General features: G+C 38.7%; 1 protein-coding gene across 12 annotated transcripts in view; it reads left to right on the top strand.

The window, feature by feature from the left end:
• Window positions 1-21,693, top strand: part of ANK3 (ankyrin 3) — a 765,692-nt gene that overhangs the window by 493,547 nt on the left and 250,452 nt on the right. For all 12 annotated transcript variants that reach the window (XM_088841902.1, XM_088841899.1, XM_088841900.1 and 9 more), the window contains 3 exons: window positions 5,903-6,004; window positions 6,418-6,516; window positions 6,742-6,840. In XM_088841902.1, coding sequence (XP_088698028.1) covers window positions 5,903-6,004; window positions 6,418-6,516; window positions 6,742-6,840 — 300 coding nt within the window. The remainder of the gene's footprint in view (window positions 1-5,902; window positions 6,005-6,417; window positions 6,517-6,741; window positions 6,841-21,693) is intronic.

Raw genomic sequence — 21,693 nt, 5'->3', positions numbered from 1 at the left:
GTCATTCATTTTCTCTGTAGCTCACCGTATATAAGGTGGAGCTGCTACTAACAGTGCTTCCTTGCATTCGAGCTTCTACGCAAACCACCACAAGCTAACTGGTTGGAAACAAGAGAGTGTGTTCTCTCACTCTTCTGGAGGCCAGAGGTCCAGAATCAAGGTGTTCTCCATGCTACACCCTCTCCAAAGGCTCTAGGGAATAGTTCTTCTTTGCCTCTTCCAGCTTCTGGTAACTCCTGGCCTTCCTGGTCTCGTGGCAACATTACTCCAGTTTCTTTCTCCACCTTTATGTGGTCTCCCTTATGTATCTCTGTGTCTTCTCTTTATTTAACATAGTTGACATACAGCATTATATTAGTTTCAGATGTACAACATAATGATTTGATATTTGTATATCTTCTCTTCTTATACAGACATCAATTTTTGGATTTGAGGTTCATTCTAATCTAGTATGACCTCATCTTAAATAATTTTATCTGCAAAAGCCCTATTTCCAGATAAGGTCATGTTCTGAGTTTCAAAGTGAACATGAATTTAGAGGGACATTATTCAACCCACTCTACTATTTCATGGAAATATTATATGGACTAGGTTAATATAAGAACTTATACAATTGGGGTTTCCCTGGAGGCTCAGAGGGTAAAGAATCTGCCTTCAATGCAAGAGACCTGGGTTCAATATCTGGGTGGGGAAGATCCCCTGGAGGAGGGAATGGCTACTCACTCCAATATACTTGCCTGGAGAATCCCATGGACAGAGGAGCCTGGTGGACTCCAGTCCATGGAGTCACAAAGAGTTGGACACTAACACACACACACACACACTACACACTTATACAATTAGTACATATTATATTAAGTGTGACTAATGATATAAGTCAGTGCCAGTAATATAATTAAGTTAATCTAAATGCTTGTCGGATGCTGATTGCAGCCATGAAATTAAAAGATGCTTATTCCTTGGAAGGAAAGTTATGACCAACCTAGATAGTATATTAAAAAGCAGAGACATTCCTTTGCCAACCAAGGTCCGTCTAGTCAAGGCTATGGTTTTTCCAGTGGTCATGTATGGATGTGAGAGTTGGACTGTGAAGAAAGCTGATCGCCGAAGAATCGATGCTTTTGAACTGTGGTGTTGGAGAAGACTCTTGAGAGTCCCCTGGACTGCAAGGAGATCCAACCAGTTCATCCTAAAGATCAATCCTGGGTGTTTATTGGACGGACTGATGTTGAAGCTGAAGCTCCAATACTTTGGCCAGCTGATGCGAAGAGCTGACTCCTTTTAAAAGACCCTGATGCTGGGAAAGATTGAGGGCAGGAGGAGAAGGGGATGACAGAGGATGAGATGGTTGGATGGCATCACTAACTCAATGGACACGGATTTGGGTGGACTCTGGGAGTTGATGATGAACAGGGAGGCCTGGTGTGCTGTGATTCATGGGGTCGCAAAGAGTCAGACCCGACTGAGCCACTGAACTGAACTGAAGTGCTTGTAATGGTGTCTAGCACATTAAGTTATAAAGTATTAGTTATTACTGAGATTAGTACTTGGAAAAAAAAATTTTAATCACTGCTTTCTGTTGAATAATACTCAGTACAGGTGAAAATTCTGAGTAAGTTTAATTCCTAACAATGCTTGTCTGTCCTTGAAGCAATTTCCTTGAAAAACATGCATGGTTCATATTTCTTTCTTATCTAGTAAAATTTTATGTAGACAAGACATCAAATAGTGGCAAAAGATACTTACATTTTCCAAATTCCTCCTTCAGATTTTCATCATCTCGGAGGGGCAGGGGAGGAGAAAAAACGCTGACCAACTTGCTCATACTCATTTTGTACCAACTACTCTGTAGAGGATGGCCTCCTCAGTATAACGTTCCATGTGACAGCACTCAGCCTCTCATAGGACCTAATCTCCTTCCAGAGTAACTTGTCTACAATTGGCTTTATAGAGACATTGTTTGGATAGAATGTTTTAGATTAAAAAACAGATCATAGCCTGTGTTAAGAGTAACCCCTAGTTACTTGATGGAATGACAGCTAAGAGATGCAACACATTGTTATTGAGCCTAATATGAAATATTATATGTATTTTAAGAGTAAGGAAGTAACCAATATATAGGTATTATAGACAGAATTGGAAAAAGAAAGAAGTGAGGACTCCACTCTTCACCCTGCCAGTGAAGCAGCACAATTTGGGAATGTATAAGATGAGATGAAGGCAAGTGAGTCTTAACTGGTGTCACATCTGTTTTGTTTCCCACCATACAGCTGGATGTTGGCAGGACTAGAACAATGTCAATAGGCAACTAATATTTGTGGAAGAAAGACATTGCTGCGTGGCTTGCAGGTGGCTGAGACTAGAAGGACGAACTTCTCAATTCTTATCTGTGCGCCGTAATAACTGCATTTCCTAAGTTGTCATGTTTCTTGAGGGCAGTCTTTACTTCCTTCTTCTTGCTCTTTCTTCATATTTTTCTCTCTTTCTCTTCCTAGACTTTTTCTCTGAAGTACAAACAGTGGCTGGTTATTATTATTGGTGTGTTGGACATGTCTGTGTATAACAGAGAGCTGGGAAAAATGAAAAAAAGAAATTAAATAATTTCTTTTTCTCTTCCCTTCTCTTTTTCCTAAAGTTCTCAGGTGATAAATTAACCACCTAGGAGAATTATTTGATACCAGGGTATATTGGGTGAAATAGATATAAGGAGGGTATCCACCAGAGAATTCTTTATCCTTAGAGCAGATATTCTTAGACATGAATCTGTGAGTCAGCTTTGTGATCCTGAGTCTGAAATAGTGTGCAAATTGTGTTTTCGTATGCATTTTTATGTACATACATGTTTATATTGCATGCATGAAGATTTATATTTATATTGCATATATGCAGATTTGTGTATGCATATTTGATGTCTGTATGAAAATGTGTGTGTATGCAGATCTGATGTACATAAGCATACTTGATCTATGTATGTATATATGTGTGATTATTGAAGGAAATTAACTGATTCATAACTTTTGTTAATCTCAAAAAAATCTGAACACCAAATAGGTAGGCAACCACTAAATTAGAAGATTTTGTTTATACTGTCTGTATTTTGTTTTGCTTTAAAAGTTCTAGTGGGAAAATTCTGAGAAAATGTGAGAGAAAAATGGACAGTATAAAGAATCGCCAAACCTTTTTAGATCTAGAATCAATTCAGGGGCTTTCCTTGAATTCTGACATCTTTTTTTAAAACTTCTCTAACTGCTGTTTTTGTGTATTCAAAGTCAGGGTTTGGGGTGCCTACTTAATTCGCTGCTGTTATCTCTGGCCATTGAAATAATCCAGGCAGGCTGATGTCATTTGTTCCCAGGACAGCATCAGAGCCCTTCTGGGCAAATTCACTAATAAGTCACTGAGCAGGCACAAAGAAGATGATGTTTTATCATACAGTGATCCATCCTTGCATAGCTAATTTGTTTCTAACTGAACTTACAAACCCAACAAAACTAACCTTCTCCAAGTACCAAATTGCTTTAAAGACTGAACTTTATGTTTCATTACATTCCTGGAAACTTTAGTTTGTCCTTTGTCTGATTTGAACCAAATCTGTTTTTTACTCTTACTTAACTCTCTGCCCTGATTAAATTATCTGCATGCTTGACTCAAATCCCAGTTTTACTTTAGCAATACCTACATGTGTTCCCAGACACCAAACTTATGGCTTAGCTTATGCTCTCTGCTGCTCCGCTTTGTATCATAGCAAATTCTCAACGTAGATAGCTCTTGTGTTTTTGTTGTTGTTAATGAAGCGTCCTGTATTGTTCCAGGAAATATTTTAATTAAGCAGTTTGTGTTTAGTTGTTCAGTCATGTCCGACTCTTTGCAACCCCATGGACTGCAGCCCTCCAGGCTTCTTTGGCCATGGGGATTCTCCAGGCAAGAATACTGGAGTGGGTTGCCATGCCCTCCTCAATTAATCAGTTATTTCCACACAGTTTACTTAGTTGTTGATTAATCCATTCACAAATCATTTATAGGCACCTGCTACCAGTTGTAGGGGAAACAGAAGGATGAATGTTAAACTTATAGTCATTACCTTGTGCTCGGTCAAGGCATATGGCAATGCCATATTTTGCATATGGCAATGCAAAATATGAAAGCCTTTTGAGATGCACAATCCTTGAACAAATTGATTTACTATTTTTTTAGAGCAGTGGTTCTCAACTGGAGAGGTTTTAGCCTTTCACCCTGGGAAACTTGGCTTCATGAAGACTTTTTTAGTTGTCTCAAATAGGAGATTCCACTGGTGCCTGATTGGTAGATGCTGGGAATGCTGGTGAACATGGACACTGGACAGGATTGTTCCTTACATCAAAAAATTATCTGGATCAAAATGCCAGTACTGCTGAGATTAAGAAACCCTAATTTAGAAGAAGCAGGACTCTTTCAGAGAGAGACATACTAATGTGCATGGAAAGGGAGGAGACCCTAGAGGCACTGCTCTTTCATTTAGGTCTTGAGCAAGTCAACTCTGAACTGACCCACACCAAAATCGGAGATTCTTCTGAGGGACAGAATTCTCTTCATCTCAAGTACATTTCCATGGTCAAATTAGTGTTCCTCAAGGATTGGCATCTTAGTGACTTTCCATTTGTCTACCCCTTAATACAGCTCTGCCTGTTATTAAAGAGCTTACAATTTAGGGAAGACAGAGGACAGGTACACCAGAAACTATGGTGCTGGGTGGTAAATACCAAGAGGGCTCAATGAAATGAGTGCCTTGGGAGCATGAGCAATTAAGCTCTGCCTGGAGGTCTGGGAAGCCTTTACAGATCAGGTGGCAAGTGAGTGGGAGTTTGAAGGAGGTAGTAGCCAAATGCCTGAAGGAAGACACTTAGCTCTTTTAAGCCATATCCTGCATGATTGCATTTATAACCAGTGATGTTTTCAGCAGCTCTTTCAAGAAAATCTCCTTCTGTATTATTTTACATGAAACAAGATTCCCTTACAAATTGTGCAGACTCAACTTGGCAGTCTTTCTTATTACTTTTTTTCTATTAAAAAATTTCAGTAACAGATGATTTCAGCTGTGTAATTGTAGGTATTAGAGTTTAGCAATAGTTTAGAGTTGGAAGCTTCCAGTGAGTGAATTATAGACTTGGCTTTTGATGTTCAAAAAAGGTGGACGTATTTCTTTATTTGTACAGGCTAATGCTTCTAATAAAGTTGTCCACAGGTTATGGACTTAGCTTTAAAATATATGGAAAGTATGCTTCACAAACTGTAGACATTTATAAATGAATGTTTTTCAAGTACAGTCAATGTTCCAACACATGACTATGACCTGCAGGAAAATTGAAGAGAACATCATTAACCACAAATTCCTGTTAAACTAGTATAACAGCATTAAATGTACTTATGAAACTATTAATTGAAAAATTGGCCATAGTTATATACAAAAGAATGGGGTAAATGTTAAATCTCTTTTTTAAAAATTATATGAGTTTCAGATGTAGTATTGTAGTTCAACATCTGTATAATTAAATTTATGATTAAAGAGAGCAGTGAGGTTTATTGTAATGTAACTACCAGAAAGTGTTAGGATTTTTCTTAACTCTCATGAAATTGTACGTGTCTACACATCCTGGGAAATATTCTCCTTCAGTTTGGAATCACTTATGGCATCACAGAAGGGGTAATTTTATACACTTGAAACTAACTTTTGAAGAATTTGTTCTTTTCCTGGTGACTTCATGAAGACCTTATATTAGTGTTTTTATGTTAGAAATAAAATAGTTCAGTTGAAAAAAATCTTGGTTTTACTCTCTTTTTAAATCATTTGAACAATAATCTGGTAGTTAGAAACAGGCATATTTGTTTCCTTGTTTTAACCAAATGTTTTTTCTTTTTTATTCAGTCTGATGCCAACGCGAGTTACTTAAGAGCAGCTCGAGCTGGACACTTAGAAAAGGCCCTTGACTACATAAAAAATGGAGTTGACATCAACATTTGCAATCAGGTTAGTTGTGTTGATTGTTGTTGTTATTTAAGTTTTCAGTTAAACATTTTTAAATCCAGACTTTAAAAGTCCTTAAATCCTCTATTACCAAATTATTACCAAGACTTTCTCTTTTTGCCAGTGTTTTCTATTAAATGTCACCAACTTGAATGATCAAGTTATTCTTCGCTTTGTTAGAGGAGCATTCAGAAATGTAGATATGTGTCCTTTAACAATTAATTCCTAAAATATTGTACATAATGACATCAGAACAACCCACCTAATTGCAACAAGTACTTTTCTTCCTAATTCAGGCGCCTGCATTGCACACATGCAAATGGTTGTTGGTAGGGTATTCTCTTCAGAGTTCTTAGTAGACTGTCTACTGCTCTATTTTCATCCTGCTGAGTAAAGCTTTCCCTTCACTTAATCAGAATGGGTTGAACGCTCTCCACCTTGCTTCCAAAGAGGGCCACGTAGAAGTTGTTTCTGAACTGCTCCAGAGAGAAGCCAATGTGGATGCAGCTACAAAGGTCAGTGTCACACATTTCGTGCTTTTTGTATCAGTTGCCCTGATACAAAATCAGTGAGAATTCAGTGAGAATTCAGCCCTCAGTAAGAATCCAGGCATGCATCTCATGAAATACTCATCAACATTGTTCTCCTGGGGAACTTACAGAGGGATTTAATATTTTGTAAAATGTTAAAAGCAGAGAGAAAGATGGGTGAACTGATTTATCTTGTTTCTCGTTTCACAGAAAGGAAACACAGCATTGCATATAGCATCTTTGGCAGGGCAAGCAGAGGTGGTAAAGGTCTTGGTTACAAATGGAGCCAATGTCAACGCCCAATCCCAGGTAAACCTATATCTCAGATGCCAAGAAATGCTGTGATCGTGATTCACAAATAATGTTCTAGGTCGGGTGCTTGTTTGTTGCTTGTGTCTTCTAAGACAATAATGTTTAAGAGCTGTATTATCATCAAGGAAAAACCCAGGACATTGGGCAGGGCCAATGTAGCAAGGACTGTGAAGAAGTACCCTTTGCCCTTAAAAGCAGCAAAAATCCATTCACCAAGCCACTTAGGTGGCCACTTAGGTCCTGTCCTTTTATTTGTATTTTCCAGTAACTTTTTTTAAATGAATGCACAGGCAGACCTTGGAGATATATGGGTTCACTTCCTGGCCACCCTAATAAAGCACTGTTGCAATAAAAAAAAAAAGTCTGCAAACAGTAAATGTTGGACAGCATGTAGAGAAAAGGGAACACTCATACGTTGTTGATGGGAATGTAAATTTGTGCACCATTATGGAGAACTGCATGAAGGTTCCTTAAAAAACTGGAAGTAGAATGACCATATGATCTGGCAGGGCCACTCCTATACCCAGAGAACACCATAATTCAAAAAGATACATGTACCCTAGATAGTATATTAAAAAACAGAGATATTACTTTGCCAACAAAGGTCCGTCTAGTCAAGGCTATGGTTTTTCCCGTGGTCATGTATGGATGTGAGAGTTGGACTGTGAAGAAAGCTGATCGCCAATGAATTTATGCTTTTGAACTGTGGTGTTGGAGAAGACTCTTGAGAGTCCCTTGGACTGCAAGGAGATCCAACCAGTCCAGTCTAAAGGAGACCAGTCCTGGGTGTTCATTGGAAGGACTGATGCTAAAGCTGAAACTCCAATACTTTGACCACCTCATGCAAAGAGTTGACTCACTGGAAAAAGACTCTGATGCTGGGAAGGATTGGGGGCGGGAGGAGAAGGGGGAAACAGAGAATGAGATGGCTGGATGGCATCACCGACTCAATGGACATGAGTTTGAGTGACCTCTGGGAGTTGGTGTTGGACAGGGAGGCCTGGAGTGCTGTGATTCATGGGGTCGCAAAGAGCCGGACACGACTGAGCGACTGAACTGAACTGAAGTGAGTGTTCATTCCAGCACTGTTTACAATAGCCAAGACATGAAAGCAACCTGAATGCCATTCCACAGAGGAAACGATAAATAAGATGTGGTGTCCACACGTACATGCATACAATGGAATACTACTCAGTCAAAAATAATGAAGTAATGCCATGTGCAACAACATGGATGGAACTAGAGATTATCACCCTAAGTGAGGTAAGTCAGACAGAGAAAGACAAATGCTCTTTATCACTTATATGTGAAATCTTCAAAAAAAATGATACAAATGAACTTACTTACAAAACAGAAACAGACTCAGACTTTAAAACAAACTTATGAAAACCAATGGAAAAAGGTGGGGAGCAGGGGGATAAATTGGAGTTCCCAGGTGGCTCAGTTGGTAAAAAATCCGCCTGCCAATGGAGAAGACTAGGGTTCTATCCCTGGGTTGGAAAGATCCCCTGGAGTAGGAAATGGCAATCCATTCCAGTATTCTTACCTAGAGAATTTCATGGACAGAGGAGCCTGGCGGGCTGCCATCAACGGGTTGCAAAAAGTTGGACATGACTGAGCAACTGAGCATGCAGGAGAAAGCACTACTATATATAAAATAGATAAACAAGGACCTACGGTATAGCACAGGGAACTCTTGTCAATATTGTGTAATAATCTATACAACAAAAAAATCTGAACAGGTATGAACTTACGTATATGCATAACTGAAATCATTTTGCTATACACCTGAAACTAACATGACATTGTAAATCAACTGTGCTTCAATATAAAACATAAATTTAAAAGAGTTATATTCATTGAATGGGCTTCCCAGGTGGCACTAATGGTAAAGAACCTGCTCACCAATGCATGAGACTTAAGAGACACAGGTTCTATCCCTCAGTCAGGAAAATCTCCTGGAAGAGGGCATGGCAACCCACTCCAGTATTCTTGCCTGGAGAAGCTCGTGAATAGAGGAGCCTGGTGGGTTATAGTCCATAGGACTGCAAAGAGTCGGACATGACTGAACCAATTTAGCACACACACATAAATATTCATTGAATAGATATATTATTCCAGATTATTTAGTTTCATATATATCCTCATTTGCAATCCTCTATGAACATCTATTTCTGCTTCATTGACTATGCCAAAGCCTTTGACTGTGTGGATCACAATAAACTGTGGAACATTCTGAAAGAGATGGGAATCCCAGACCACCTGACCTGCCTCTTGAGAAACCTGTATGCAGGTCAGGAAGCAACAGTTAGAACCGGTCATGGAACAACAGACTGGTTCCAAATAGGAAAAGGAGTGCGTCAAGGTTGTATATTGTCACCTTGCTTATTTAACTTATATGCAGAGTACATCATGAGGAACGCTGGGCTGGAAGAAGCACAAGCTGGAATCAAGATTGCTGGGAGAAATATCAATAACCTCAGATATGCAGATGACACTACCCTTATGGCAGAAAGTGAAGAGGAACTCAAAAGCCTCTTGATGAAAGTGAAAGAGGAGAGTGAAAAGGTTGGCTTGAAGCTCAACATTCAGAAAACAAAGATCATGGCATCTGGTCCCATCACTTCATGGGAAATAGATGGAAAAACAGTGGAAACAGTGTCAGACTTTGTTTTTTTGGGCTCCAAAATCACTGCAGATGCTGATTGCAGCCATGAAATTAAAAGACGCTTGCTCCTTGGAAGGAAAGTTATGACCAACCTTGATAGTATATTAAAAAGCAGAGACATTACTTTGCCGACCAAGGTCCGTCTAGTCAAGGCAATGGTTTTTCCCGTGGTCATGTATGGATGTGAGAGTTGGACTGTGAAGAAAGCTGATCGCCGAAGAATCGATGCTTTTGAACTGTGGTGTTGGAGAAGACTCTTGAGAGTCCCTTATACTGCAAGGAGATCCAACCAGTCCATTCTAAAGGAGATCAATCCTGGATGTTCATTGGAGGGACTGATGCTAAAGCTGAAACTCCAATACTTTGGCCACCTCATGAGACGAGTTGACTCACTGGAAAAGACTCTGATGCTGGGAAAGGTTGGGGGCGGGAGGAGAAGGGGACGACGGAGAATGAGATGGCTGGATGGCATCACCGACTCTGTGGACATGAGTTTGAGTGTACTCCGGGAGTTGGTGATGGACAGGGAGGCCTGGCGTGCTGTGATTCATGGGGTCGCGGAGAGTCGGACATGACTGAGCGACTGAACTGAACTGAACTGAACTGATGTGTGAAAGGAAGAGGTTTTTCAAAGTAGCCATCTACAAGACTGCTATGTATGGCTCTTAGTGATAAACACAAATGATTGGAGAATCTCTGTAACGTAGAGACTTATTCTATTTTGTGATATTAGCTAAAGTCCAGTATAGTCAATTCCTATTTACTAACCAAGGCATCATTATTGCTCCCTGAAACAGATTAGGGGGAAAAAAAGCAGAAAAAACGTTAAAATCCTGAAAAATTAAAATTTTGGGATTGTTTGGAATGGATATACACCGATCATTCATTCAGAAGATGCTCCTACAAGCTCTCAGAGTCCTGCATGAAGTTCTAACAAAAATACTAATAGAGTCCGTAGCAAAAATCAACAAAGCCAAAAGCTGGTTCTTTGAGAAGGTAAATAAAATTGACAAACCACTAGCCAGACTCATCAAGAAACAAAGGGAGAAGAACCAAATCAATAAAATTAGAAATGAAAATGGAGAGATCACAGCCAACAACACAGAAATACAAAGGATTATTAGAGAATACTATCAGCAATTATATGTCAATAAAATGAATAACCTGGAAGAAATGGACAAATTCCTAGAAAAGTACAACTTTCCAAAACTGAACCAGGAAGAATTAGAAAATCTGAATAGACCTATCACAAGCACGGAACTAGAGGCTGTAATCAGAAATCTCCCAGCAAACAAAAGCCCAGGTCCAGACGGCTTCACAGCTGAATTCTACCAAAAATTTAGAGAGGTGCAAGCCACTCCAGTACTCTTGCCTAGAAAATCCCATGGACGGAGGAGCCTGATAGGCTGCAGTCCATGGGGTCACACAGAGTCGGACACGACTGAAGTGACTTAGCAGCAGCAACACCTATTCTACTCAAACTCTTCCAGAAAATTGCTGAGGAAGGGAAACTTCCAAACTCATTCTATGAGGCCCCATCACCCTAATCCCAAAACCTGGTAAAGACCCCACAAAAAAAGAAAACTACAGACCAATATCACTGATGAACATAGATGCAAAAATCCTGAACAAAATTCTAGCAATCAGAATCCAACAACACATTAAGAAGATCATCATGACCAAGTGGGCTTTATCCCAGGAATGCAAGGATTCTTCAATATCCGCAAATCAATCAATGTAATACACCACATTAACAAACTGAAACATAAAAACCATATGATTATCTCAATAGATGCAGAGAAAGCCTTCGACAAAATTCAACATCCATTTATGATAAAAACCCTCCAGAAAGTGGGAATAGAAGGGACATATCTCAACATAATAAAAGCTATATATGACACACCCACAGCAAACATTATCCTCAATGGTGAAAAACTGAAAGCATTTCCCCTAAAGTCAGGAACAAGACAAGGGTGCCCACTCTCACCACTACTATTCAACATAGTTCTGGAAGTTTTGGCTACAGCAATCAGAGCCGAAAAAGACATAAAAGGAATACAAATTGGAAAAGAAGTAAAACTTTCACTGTTCGCCAATGACATGATCCTCTACACAGAAAACCCTAAAGACTCTACCAGAAAACTACTAGAGCTAATCAATGAATACAGTAAAGTTGCAGGATATAAAATCAACACACAAAAATCCCTTGCATTCCTATACACTAATAATGAGAAAATAGAAAGAGAAATTAAGGAAACTATTCCATTCACTGTTGCAATGAAAAGAATTAAATACTTAGGAATATATCTACCTAAGGAAACAAAAGACTTGTACATAGAAAACTATAAAACACTAGTGAAAGTAATCAAAGAGGACACTAATAGATGGAGAAATATACCGTGTTCGTGGATTGGAAGAATAAATATTGTAAAAATGAGTATACTACCCAAAGTAATTTATACATTCAATGCAATCCCTATCAAGCTACCAACAGTGTTTTTCACAGAACTAGAACAAATAATCTCACAGTTTGTATGGAAATACAAAAAACCTCGAATAGCCAAAGCAATCTTGAGGAAGAAGAAAGGAACTGGGGGAATTAACCTGCCGGACTTCAGGCTCTACTACAAAGCCACAGTCATCAAGACAGTATGGTACTGGCATAAAGACAGAAATATAGATTAATGGAACCAAATAGAAAGCCCAGAGATAAATCCACGCACCTATGGACACCTTATCTTTGACAAAGGAGGCAAGAATATAAAATGGAGAAAAGACAGTCTCTTTAACAAGTGGTGCTGGGAAAACTGGTCAGCCACTTGTAAAAGAATGAAACTAGAACACTTCCTAACACCATACACCAAAATAAACTCAAAATGGATTAGAGAGCTAAATGTAAGACCAGGAACTATAAAACTCCTAGAGGAGAATGTAGGCAAAACACTCTCTGACATAAATTACAGCAGGATCCTCCATGACCCACCTCCCAGAATATTGGAAATAAAAGTAAAAATAAACAAATGGGACCTAATTAAAATCAAAAGCTTCTGCACAGCAAAGGAAACTATAAGCAAGATGAAGAGACAGCCTTCAGAATGGGAGAAAATAATAGCAAATGAAGCAATTGATAAAGGATTAATCTCAAAAATATACAAGCAGCTCCTGCAGCTCAAGTCCAGAAAAATAAATGACCCAATCAAAAAATGGGCCAAAGAACTAAACAGACATTTCTCCAAAGAAGACATAAAGATGGCTAACAAACACATGAAAAAATGCTCAACATCCCTCATAATCTGAGAAATGCAAATCAAAACCACAATGAGATACCATTTCACACCAGTCAGAATGGCTGCTATCCGAAAGTCTACATGCAATAAATGCTGGAGACGGTGTGGAGAGAAGGGAACCCTCTTACACTATTGGTGGGAATGCAAACTAGTACAGCCACTATGGAGAACAGTGTGGAGATTCCTCAAAAAACTAGAAATAGAACTGCCATATGATCCAGTAATCACACTCCTGGGCATACACACCGAGGAAACCAGAATTGAAAGAGACACATGTACCCCAATGTTCATTGCAGCACTGTTTATAATAGCCAGGACATGGAAGCAACCTAGATGTCCATCTGCAGACGAATGGATAAGAAAGCTTTGGTACATATACACTATGGAGTATTACTCAGCCATTAAAAAGAATGCATTTGAATCAGTTCTAATGAGGTGGATGAAACTGGAGCCTATTATACAGAGTGAAGTAAGCCAGAAAGAAAAACACCAATACAGTATACTAACGCATATATATGGAATTTAGAAAGATGGAAATGATACCCCTGTATCAAAAGAGACAGCAAAAGAGACACAGATGTATAGAACAGTCTTTGGGACTCTGTGGGAGTGGGTGAGGGTGGGACGATTTGGGAGAATGGCATTGAAACATGTATGTTGTCGTATGTGAAACGAATCACCAGTTCAGGGTCGATGCATGTTACAGGATGCTCGGGGCTGGTATGCGGGGATGACCCAGAGGGAGGATAAGGGGAGGAGGGAGGTGGGAGGGGGGTTCAGGAAGGGGAACTCATGTACACCCGGGGCGGATTCATGTCAATGTATGGCAAAACCAACCAATATAATATTGTAAAATAATTAGCCTCCTAAAAATATAATAATAAAAAAGAAAAAAAAATACTAATAGATAATCATTTGGTGGGCTTTGAGTCCAAAAAAATTAAGTTCACTATATTGGTCTAAAAATGACAGGTCTTCATTATCCACATTATTCATTATGTGAGTCCCCCACAGATGTGAGCTTGTATAAGAGAGCGTACATCATCATAACACATAAATATCCACTAAGGACCTGACTATTTTTTTTAATTTTATTGAAGTATAGTTGACTTGCCATGTTGTGTTCATTTCTACTGTACAACAACGTGACTCAGTTATACATTTATATATATAACCTTTTTCATATTCTTTTCTATTATGATTTATCACAGGATATTGAATATAGTTCCCTGTGTTACACAGTAGTATCTTATTTATTCATTCTCTATATAATAATCCTCTGCTAATCCCAAACTCCCAATCCTTCCCCCTCCCGTGGCAACCACAAGTCTGTTCTTTATGTCTGTGAGTCTGTTTCTGTTTCATAGATATGTACATTTGTATCATATTTTAGATTCCACATACAAATGATATCTTATGGTGTTTGTCTTTCTCTTTCTGATTTACTTCGTTTAGTATGATAATCTCTAAGGACCTGACCATTTTAAGAACTGGCCTCTACGCAAACATTCCTTCCAGCTGAAGACTGACATATACCCTGGTTCATCAGTATCTACCCCAGGGTGTTAGATTGAACAAATTGACTATAGAACAAAGCTGCAAGTTTTCTAAAAGATGTAGGATATCATGAAGTCAGGAAAAATGATGCTAGAGGACTGCTGGGTACACAGCCAAGTTGTGAGGTCGTGACTGTCTGGCAGGAGTAGACCAGCCTGTATGAAGAATCAGGATGATTTCCTGACAGATGTTTCCAACTTCAATGATTTGCGAATCAAAATGTTTTAAGGAAAAGGTTAGTCTGAATATAAAAAGTGAAGGCTGTCGACCCATCATATAGTATTGTTAGAAATGAAAATCATACTTTTCCCCAGAATTATAGTTGGTTTAGTCTTCATTCATTCTGTGAACTCATACATGATGCAGTTATAATCTACATTTTGTTATATCATATAATTTCGCTTTTACAATTTCTAGTTTTCTCTTTCAAGATGAAGTCTCAATCTAACTTTTTTCATTACTTACTGTGGCCTTTTGATCTCCACGTTAAATGCAATTGATTTCCTCAGCTTTTCCAGTTCAGTTCAGTTCAGTCGCTCAGTCGTGTCCGACTCTTTGTAACCCCATGAATTGCAGCACGCCAGGCCTCCCTGTCCATCACCAACTCCCGGAGTTCACTCAAACTCATGGCCATCCAGCCATCTCATCCTCTGTCGTCCCCTTCTTCTCCTGCCCCCAATCCTTCCCAGCATCAGGGTCTTTTCCAATGAGTCAACTCTTCGCATGAGGTGGCCAAAGTATTGGAGTTTCAGCTTTAGCATCAGTCCTTCCAATGAACACTCTGACTGATCTCCTTTAGAATGGACTGGTTGGATCTCCTTGCAGTCCAAGGGACTCTCAAGAGTCTTCTGCAACACTACAGTTCAAAAGCATCAATTCTTCAGCGCTCAGCTTTCTTCACAGTCCAACTCTCACATCCATACATGACAACTGGAAAAACCATAGTCTTGACTAGACAGATCTTTGTTGGCAAAGTAATATCTCTGCTTTTTAATATGCTATCTAGGTTGGTCATAACTTTCCTTCCAAGGAGTAAGTGTCTTTTAATTTCATGGCTGCAGTCAGCATCCGCAGTGATTTTGGAGCCCCCAAAAATAAAGTCTGACACTGTTTCCACTATTTCCCCATCTATTTGCCATGAAGTGATGGGACCAGATGCCATGGTCTTAGTTTTCTGAATGTTGAGCTTTAAGCCAACTTTTTCACTCTCCTCTTTCACTTTCATCAAGAGGCTTTTAGTTCCTCTTCACTTTCTGCCATAAGGGTGGTGTCATCTGCATATCTGAGGTTATTGATACTTCTACTGGCAATCTTGATTCCAGCTGGTGCTTCCTCCAGCCCAGTGTTCCTCATGATGTACTCTGCATATAAGTTAAATAAGCAGGGTGACAATATACAGCCTTGACGTACTCCTTCTCCTGTTTGGAACCAGTCTATTGTTCCTGTCCAGTTCTAACTGTTGCTTCCTGACCTGCATACAGGTTTCTCAAGAGGCAGGTCAGGGGGTCTGGTATTCTCATCTCTTTCAGAATGTTCCACAGTTTATTGTGATCCGCACTGTCAAAGGCTTTGGCATAATCAATAAAGCAGAAATAGATGTTTTTCTGGAACTCTCTTGCTTTTTCGATGATCCTGCAGATATTGGCAATTTGATCTCTGGTTCCTCTGCCTTTTCTAAAACCAGCTTGAATATCTGGAAATTCGTGGTTCACGTATTGCTGAAGCCTGGCTTGGAGAATTTTGAGCATGACTTTACTAGCGTGTGAGATGAGTGCAACTGTGCGGTAGTTTGAGCATTCTTTGGCATTGCCTTTCTTTGGGATTGGAATGAAGACTGACCTTTTCCAGTCCTGTGGCCACTGCTGAGTTTTCCAAATTTGCTGGCATATTGAGTGTAGCACTTTCACAGCATCATCTGATTAATCTTTGAATAACAGGAGCCTCTTGTACTTTATGGGTCCACAGAATTGCAATGACTTTCCACCTTCAGCCATATTTGATGAAAGCTCGAATGCCATTAAATATCAGTGTTGCAGAAAAGAAATTGAACAGTTGCTGCTGAGCCGTGAAAGAAGCCAGGCTTGGCCTCCAGAGAAGAGGAATTCAATCCAGGGCCAGTGATGAAGCTTGATTGCTTAGAGCTTTAGTGTAGTAAAGTTTTATTGAAGGATACAAAAGATAGGGAAAGCTTCTGACATAGACATCAGAAGGGGGCAGAAAGAGCCCCCCTGTGCTAGCCTTTAGCAGTATGTTATATACCTATAAGCAAGCTGTTAATTAGAGAAAGGAAATGTCTCAAACATCAGAGCGGCACCAGGCCCCTCACCCACAGCACTCATTTTGAGATAACATGACACTAAGTGAGTCATCTCAGGCCATAAAACGAATGACGTGAATCTTGAAAAAAAGCAGGTTTCCAAGTAAATATATAGTTTCGTTAACATAGATTAGGAGAACAATGTTTGAGGAAAAGATACTGGTTTGTTGAGCCCTTATGGGTTCTGAGTCTTAAAGTGGAACCGACTTGAAGAAAGACAGAGTCTAGGGTTAAATACATAGTTCATTAACATATTTGAAAAAAACATTTCCATAAGAAACACGCCTTGGTTAGCTCAAGGTTTGAGAAAGTTAAGTTCAGGTGGAACCAGGTGTCCTCATGGCAACACAGAATTTGAAGAGAAACCTCCTTTTAATTTTGTATAGAGAAGGGAAAATAGTCTGACACTTGTTTGTTTCCTCCTGCCGCTTAAGAGAGAAAAATTGCCTAACGCTTGCAGCCTGTTTCCTCCGTTTGGAGACCCCTGGCCTTCCTGCCTGTTACCCTCTCAGAACTGTTCTTCCAACCACATGGTTTCTTGTGTAATTGGTCTAATCTTTAGTTCCCTGTGGTTGGACTTTTGTTACATGGTTTATGCCACCTGTTCTGATTCCCAATGAGAGCTCACTTAGAGTAATAATGTTTTTCCAGAAAGGAGTGATATAAAGTTGAATATTGACAAATATGAGAGAAATACAGTCCAGCTGACCACAAGAGAAGCATTATGCTTTTCAACCAATTATTTTTAAATGCCTCTATGATTTTTTTTTTTCACTCAGGAAATAGCTAGTGTTTTTCATTTTCTTCTTTTTTCCCCCAAGGGAGAGACAGTTTAGCCTCCCCGTCTTGTAAGCAATGGACACATTCTTGACTAATGATCAGAGAAGACATAGTTTTAAACCTTCTTTCCAATGTCTGGGAGAAGCTGTAGTCGAAATGAAATCCTAACCAGATTTGATTTCAATCTATATACATTCTCTTCTGATGACGAAGTGTGGAAGAACACAGGCTGTGAAATGCCCTGTTCCTTGCAGCTGTGCTTGGAATACCCAGCCACATGCTTGACAGTGAAACCTGTCCCCCTTCCACTAGACACCTGCCCTCAGGAACCTTCCGAACTGCATTGTGCTATGGATGGAGTAAGCAATGAGATCACCACACAGTAGAATGGCGTTTCAAAGAAAATTCCTGGTAGCAGTTTTTCAAAAGGAACTTTCATCAAGAACAGCAAGCAGTAACACCATGAAGTGCAATGAAATTCCATTAAGGTGGCAGAACATCACAGGAATATTAATATTCAAGAACAACAGTATTCCTGTCCACGTGAAATTTTATCCTATAGACAATAATTAATTGCCAATGAGGAACAGTAGCAAAAGAGCCCCTCACCTTCGTTAAATATAAAAATTCTCTTGGAAAATAAAAATAGCATACAGTATCAAGTTCTGATGAACGGAGACTCTATAAACTAGGAGTTTATAGATATCCTTGTAATAATTCTTGTCATTGCCTTGATCTTAGGTCTTAATAAGTAGTTAACTCATTCTTATATTACTTAATGTTCCAGGAAATCATTTAGGCCTACCCTGAGAAAGAAATGGGGTTAGATAACTAGATTGTGATTTTAAAGAACTCTAATGTAAGTCCTTAGTAGTTTATATAAAATACAACAATGACTAACAGTGTTTGCTCTTGAAAAATCCTAAACTGTCATGTCAAATGACATCCATCATGCTTTTCTCTTTCTCTGTCTTTATTCCATAAGACACCAACCATATTTATAAAAAAAGCAGTCTATTTCAAATAATATTTTAGCTTTCAAAGTATTCTAAGTGGACAGGTTTTCACAGTGGTTTTAACAAAGACAAAGCACTTTAATTAAATCAATGTTTCCTTGGTCTTTCTGTGTTTTTAATGTTTCCTATTGAGGAGGAGGTCAGATCCTGATGAAGCTAGACAATGGGTGTCGTCCAAATAGAGCCCTTCTGACCTTAAAACTAATAGCATATCTCTGATGTAAACAGCCTTCAGAAAAATTAGTATAATATACGAATCAGTACAAATTTATTACCAAGCCCTTAATATTTTAATTAAGAAAGTACTTTATGATATACAAAGGCTTAGTTAGAGGAAACTGGCATAGATAAGAAAATTTCAAGGATGAAATTTAAGCCCTTATTTTAGTTCATTTTATTTCATTTTAGTGGGTCTAGGCAGCATGCCTCAGTACTATCTATAAAACTATAAGTCTGCAACTTTGCATACTTATGATAACATCACAACACTTATAATAACACTGCAGTGCCTTCAGAGCAGAGGGAATTGAAGATATTGGATCAAGTCGGGTATCAAGAAGCATATTCAGTCTTGAGCTGTTCTACTTTTTGAGAATTCAGTCTATTGTTGCTACAGAAAAGAAAATGTAAATTGGGCCACCCATATGTTCCTTTTTGATCAGCTCTTTGTTTTGGAAATTTCCTAAGTTAGGAAATTAATATAAAACCATTGATGTACTTTTTTCTCTTAAGGGAAAAAAAGCATCTTTTCTGAAATCTGACCATTTTCCTAATCCCAGTACCATTTCACGGAAAAGCATTACGGCTCTAGGTCGTCCACACTGAATTTGCTGGTACCTTAAGCCTCTTTGCACTAGACAGTGATGGTAATACTTTTTTTCACTCTTTCCAAAGGATGCTTATAATTATCTCCCTATAACATAACTAAATGGTGTGTATGTGTTCTCACAGCTTCTTAATCCTTTCCTGAAAGATGATATTTTATTAATTGGTGTTAATTTCTATTGCTTTAATCCAAATAACTTCAGCAATTTGGGAGTCTATGAGGAACCCATAGAACAGAAGGCTAAAGAAGCTTTCAGAAAGCTTTGGAAACTAGGTAGTTGGAGTGAGAGAACCTAGTCAGAAGCTAAAGGGTAAGATTGTCCTTTGATATGTTCCCTACAGGTCATCCGAGAGTGGGGAGGGGAAGTTTGGTAGAAAACCAGGACTGAGAGGATTGGAGAGTAGTCATGGAACAGCATGCAGAGCCATCCTTTACATGAGCTGACCTTGTGGTTGAAGAAGGGCTGGCCAATTTGCATCAAAGTCCAACCAAGACCAGTCCTACCTAAACATCAGCGAAAACTTAGTTCCTCTAAAGAACAAGCAATACTGCTAAATGAAGGAACCAAAATAAACACACACATGCACACTCAAATGCCCATTATAAAATTGAGATTTCCTTGATGGAGGCCTCATCAAAAATCATTTTATCAGTATGGTCAGCAGAAGTAAAATGAGACCATTCAATGCCATATATTGTGTGATTCCACTTACGTGAAATGTTTACAACAGACAAATCTGTGAAGATGGAAAGCAGATGAGTGGTTGCCACAGACCATGAGGAGTGGCAAATGAGGAATGGTTACTAATGGTCCCTTTCTGAGGTGGTGAAATGTTCTGGAATTAGATGGGGAGGATATTTCCCCAAATTTGTGAGCAGATGAAAACAACACTAAATTTTACACTTTGGGAAAGTGAGTTTATTCATATGTGAATTATATATCCATAAAAATTTATAAAGTGAAAAAAGTATGAAAGCATGTGACCATTCAGAAAATGACCAGCTTTCAAGCAATAGCTGTACCATGTCAAGCATTCAAAAAACGAAAAGGAAAAGCTGCTGTGGAAACAGAGCCCCATCTTGCTGTGACTCGCGTCTGCAGATTATTTCTGAAATTCCAGTTGTGCGCATTTCACCCTCTGCCACGATGAAGCAGCAGCGGCATGATGTCAAAGTTGTACTTTTTACGAGTCACTCTGTAGAAACTCCAGGTCTGCAAGAGCAGCATCTCCTGGAGCTCAGTGCCTAGTTTTGGATTCCCTTCACGGGTCAGGAAGTGTTTGGTTCTGGCAGGTTTCCTCAAGAAGAGTGCAGGTACACTGGGCTAGAAACCAGACGTGCAGCAGGACCAGTGTTTCCTAGGTAATCTTGAACTACAACAGATCCCTGCCCTGGAGTTGAGACTGACATATATCATCTACTTGATATTTATGTCTCAGAAAATAATATCCATTTTGGAATTTTTTCTTAAAAACTTTGCTCCTAAAATCTGAATATTTGGTCTGGAAATTTTAGGTGATATGTAAAGATAGATATTCAGTTCATAGAGTGATAGGGAAAATCCACCTTTTCTTTTTAATATTTTAAATCTTTTTCTCTTTTTCGGTTAAGAGATATTTAAATCAATCAAGAGTTAAACAATCTTTCATTTTGGTCAAATAAGAAAAGGAGAAAAGGTAATATGATAAAAGGTCGAAACTACCTTTCTGTGTCCCTCATGGGTTTGGGAAGAGAGACAAAGATGAAACCCACCCATCCACCCCACCCCACCCCGTGACACACACACACACACACACACACACTGGATTGCAGTTATGCATGTTTTATATTTAATATTGATAAAACCTTTCATGATAGAACAAAGTAACAGTGAAATTAATGATTTTACTAGGTAAATAATATACAGTGAAGAAGCTTGAATCTTGTGTCATACTCTACTGCCTCTAATTTTGTGTCTCTAATCTTAAGCTTGGCAAGCTAATAACCTAGCTAATTACAATTATGTGTAAAATAAGTAGAATAGAGGAACTCTCTGATGAATAAAGTATATTCACCATGGTAGATTTGTTATGGTACCACTTTTATCTGCTTAAGAATCTTTTAAACGTGCTAATTCTGAGGTATAAACCAAATTATTGACGTTAGTAGAGGTTGAATTTTATGTTTTTCATATTACTCATCCAGAGATTTGATAAGTAAGGTGATCATATAATAATTGATATTTATAATAATGAACTTAAACCTTTGGAATCACAAAACTTTGAGTATTATTTTGTAACATTTAATTTAGAATGTATTTCCATTTATTCTTTGAGATTGCATAATATATACAACAAAATTTCCAGACCAGTTACTTAAATAGAACTAAATTCTGAAAAATTTGTTCAAAGAGAATTTAT

The sequence above is a fragment of the Moschus berezovskii genome, chromosome 12 (genome assembly GCF_049115385.1).
Source record: "Moschus berezovskii isolate FMDL1 chromosome 12, NW_MosBer_1.0, whole genome shotgun sequence".
NCBI lineage: Eukaryota > Metazoa > Chordata > Mammalia > Artiodactyla > Moschidae > Moschus > Moschus berezovskii.
Note: the sequence above shows the minus strand (reverse complement) of the source record. Positions and strands in the feature narration are given on the sequence as shown.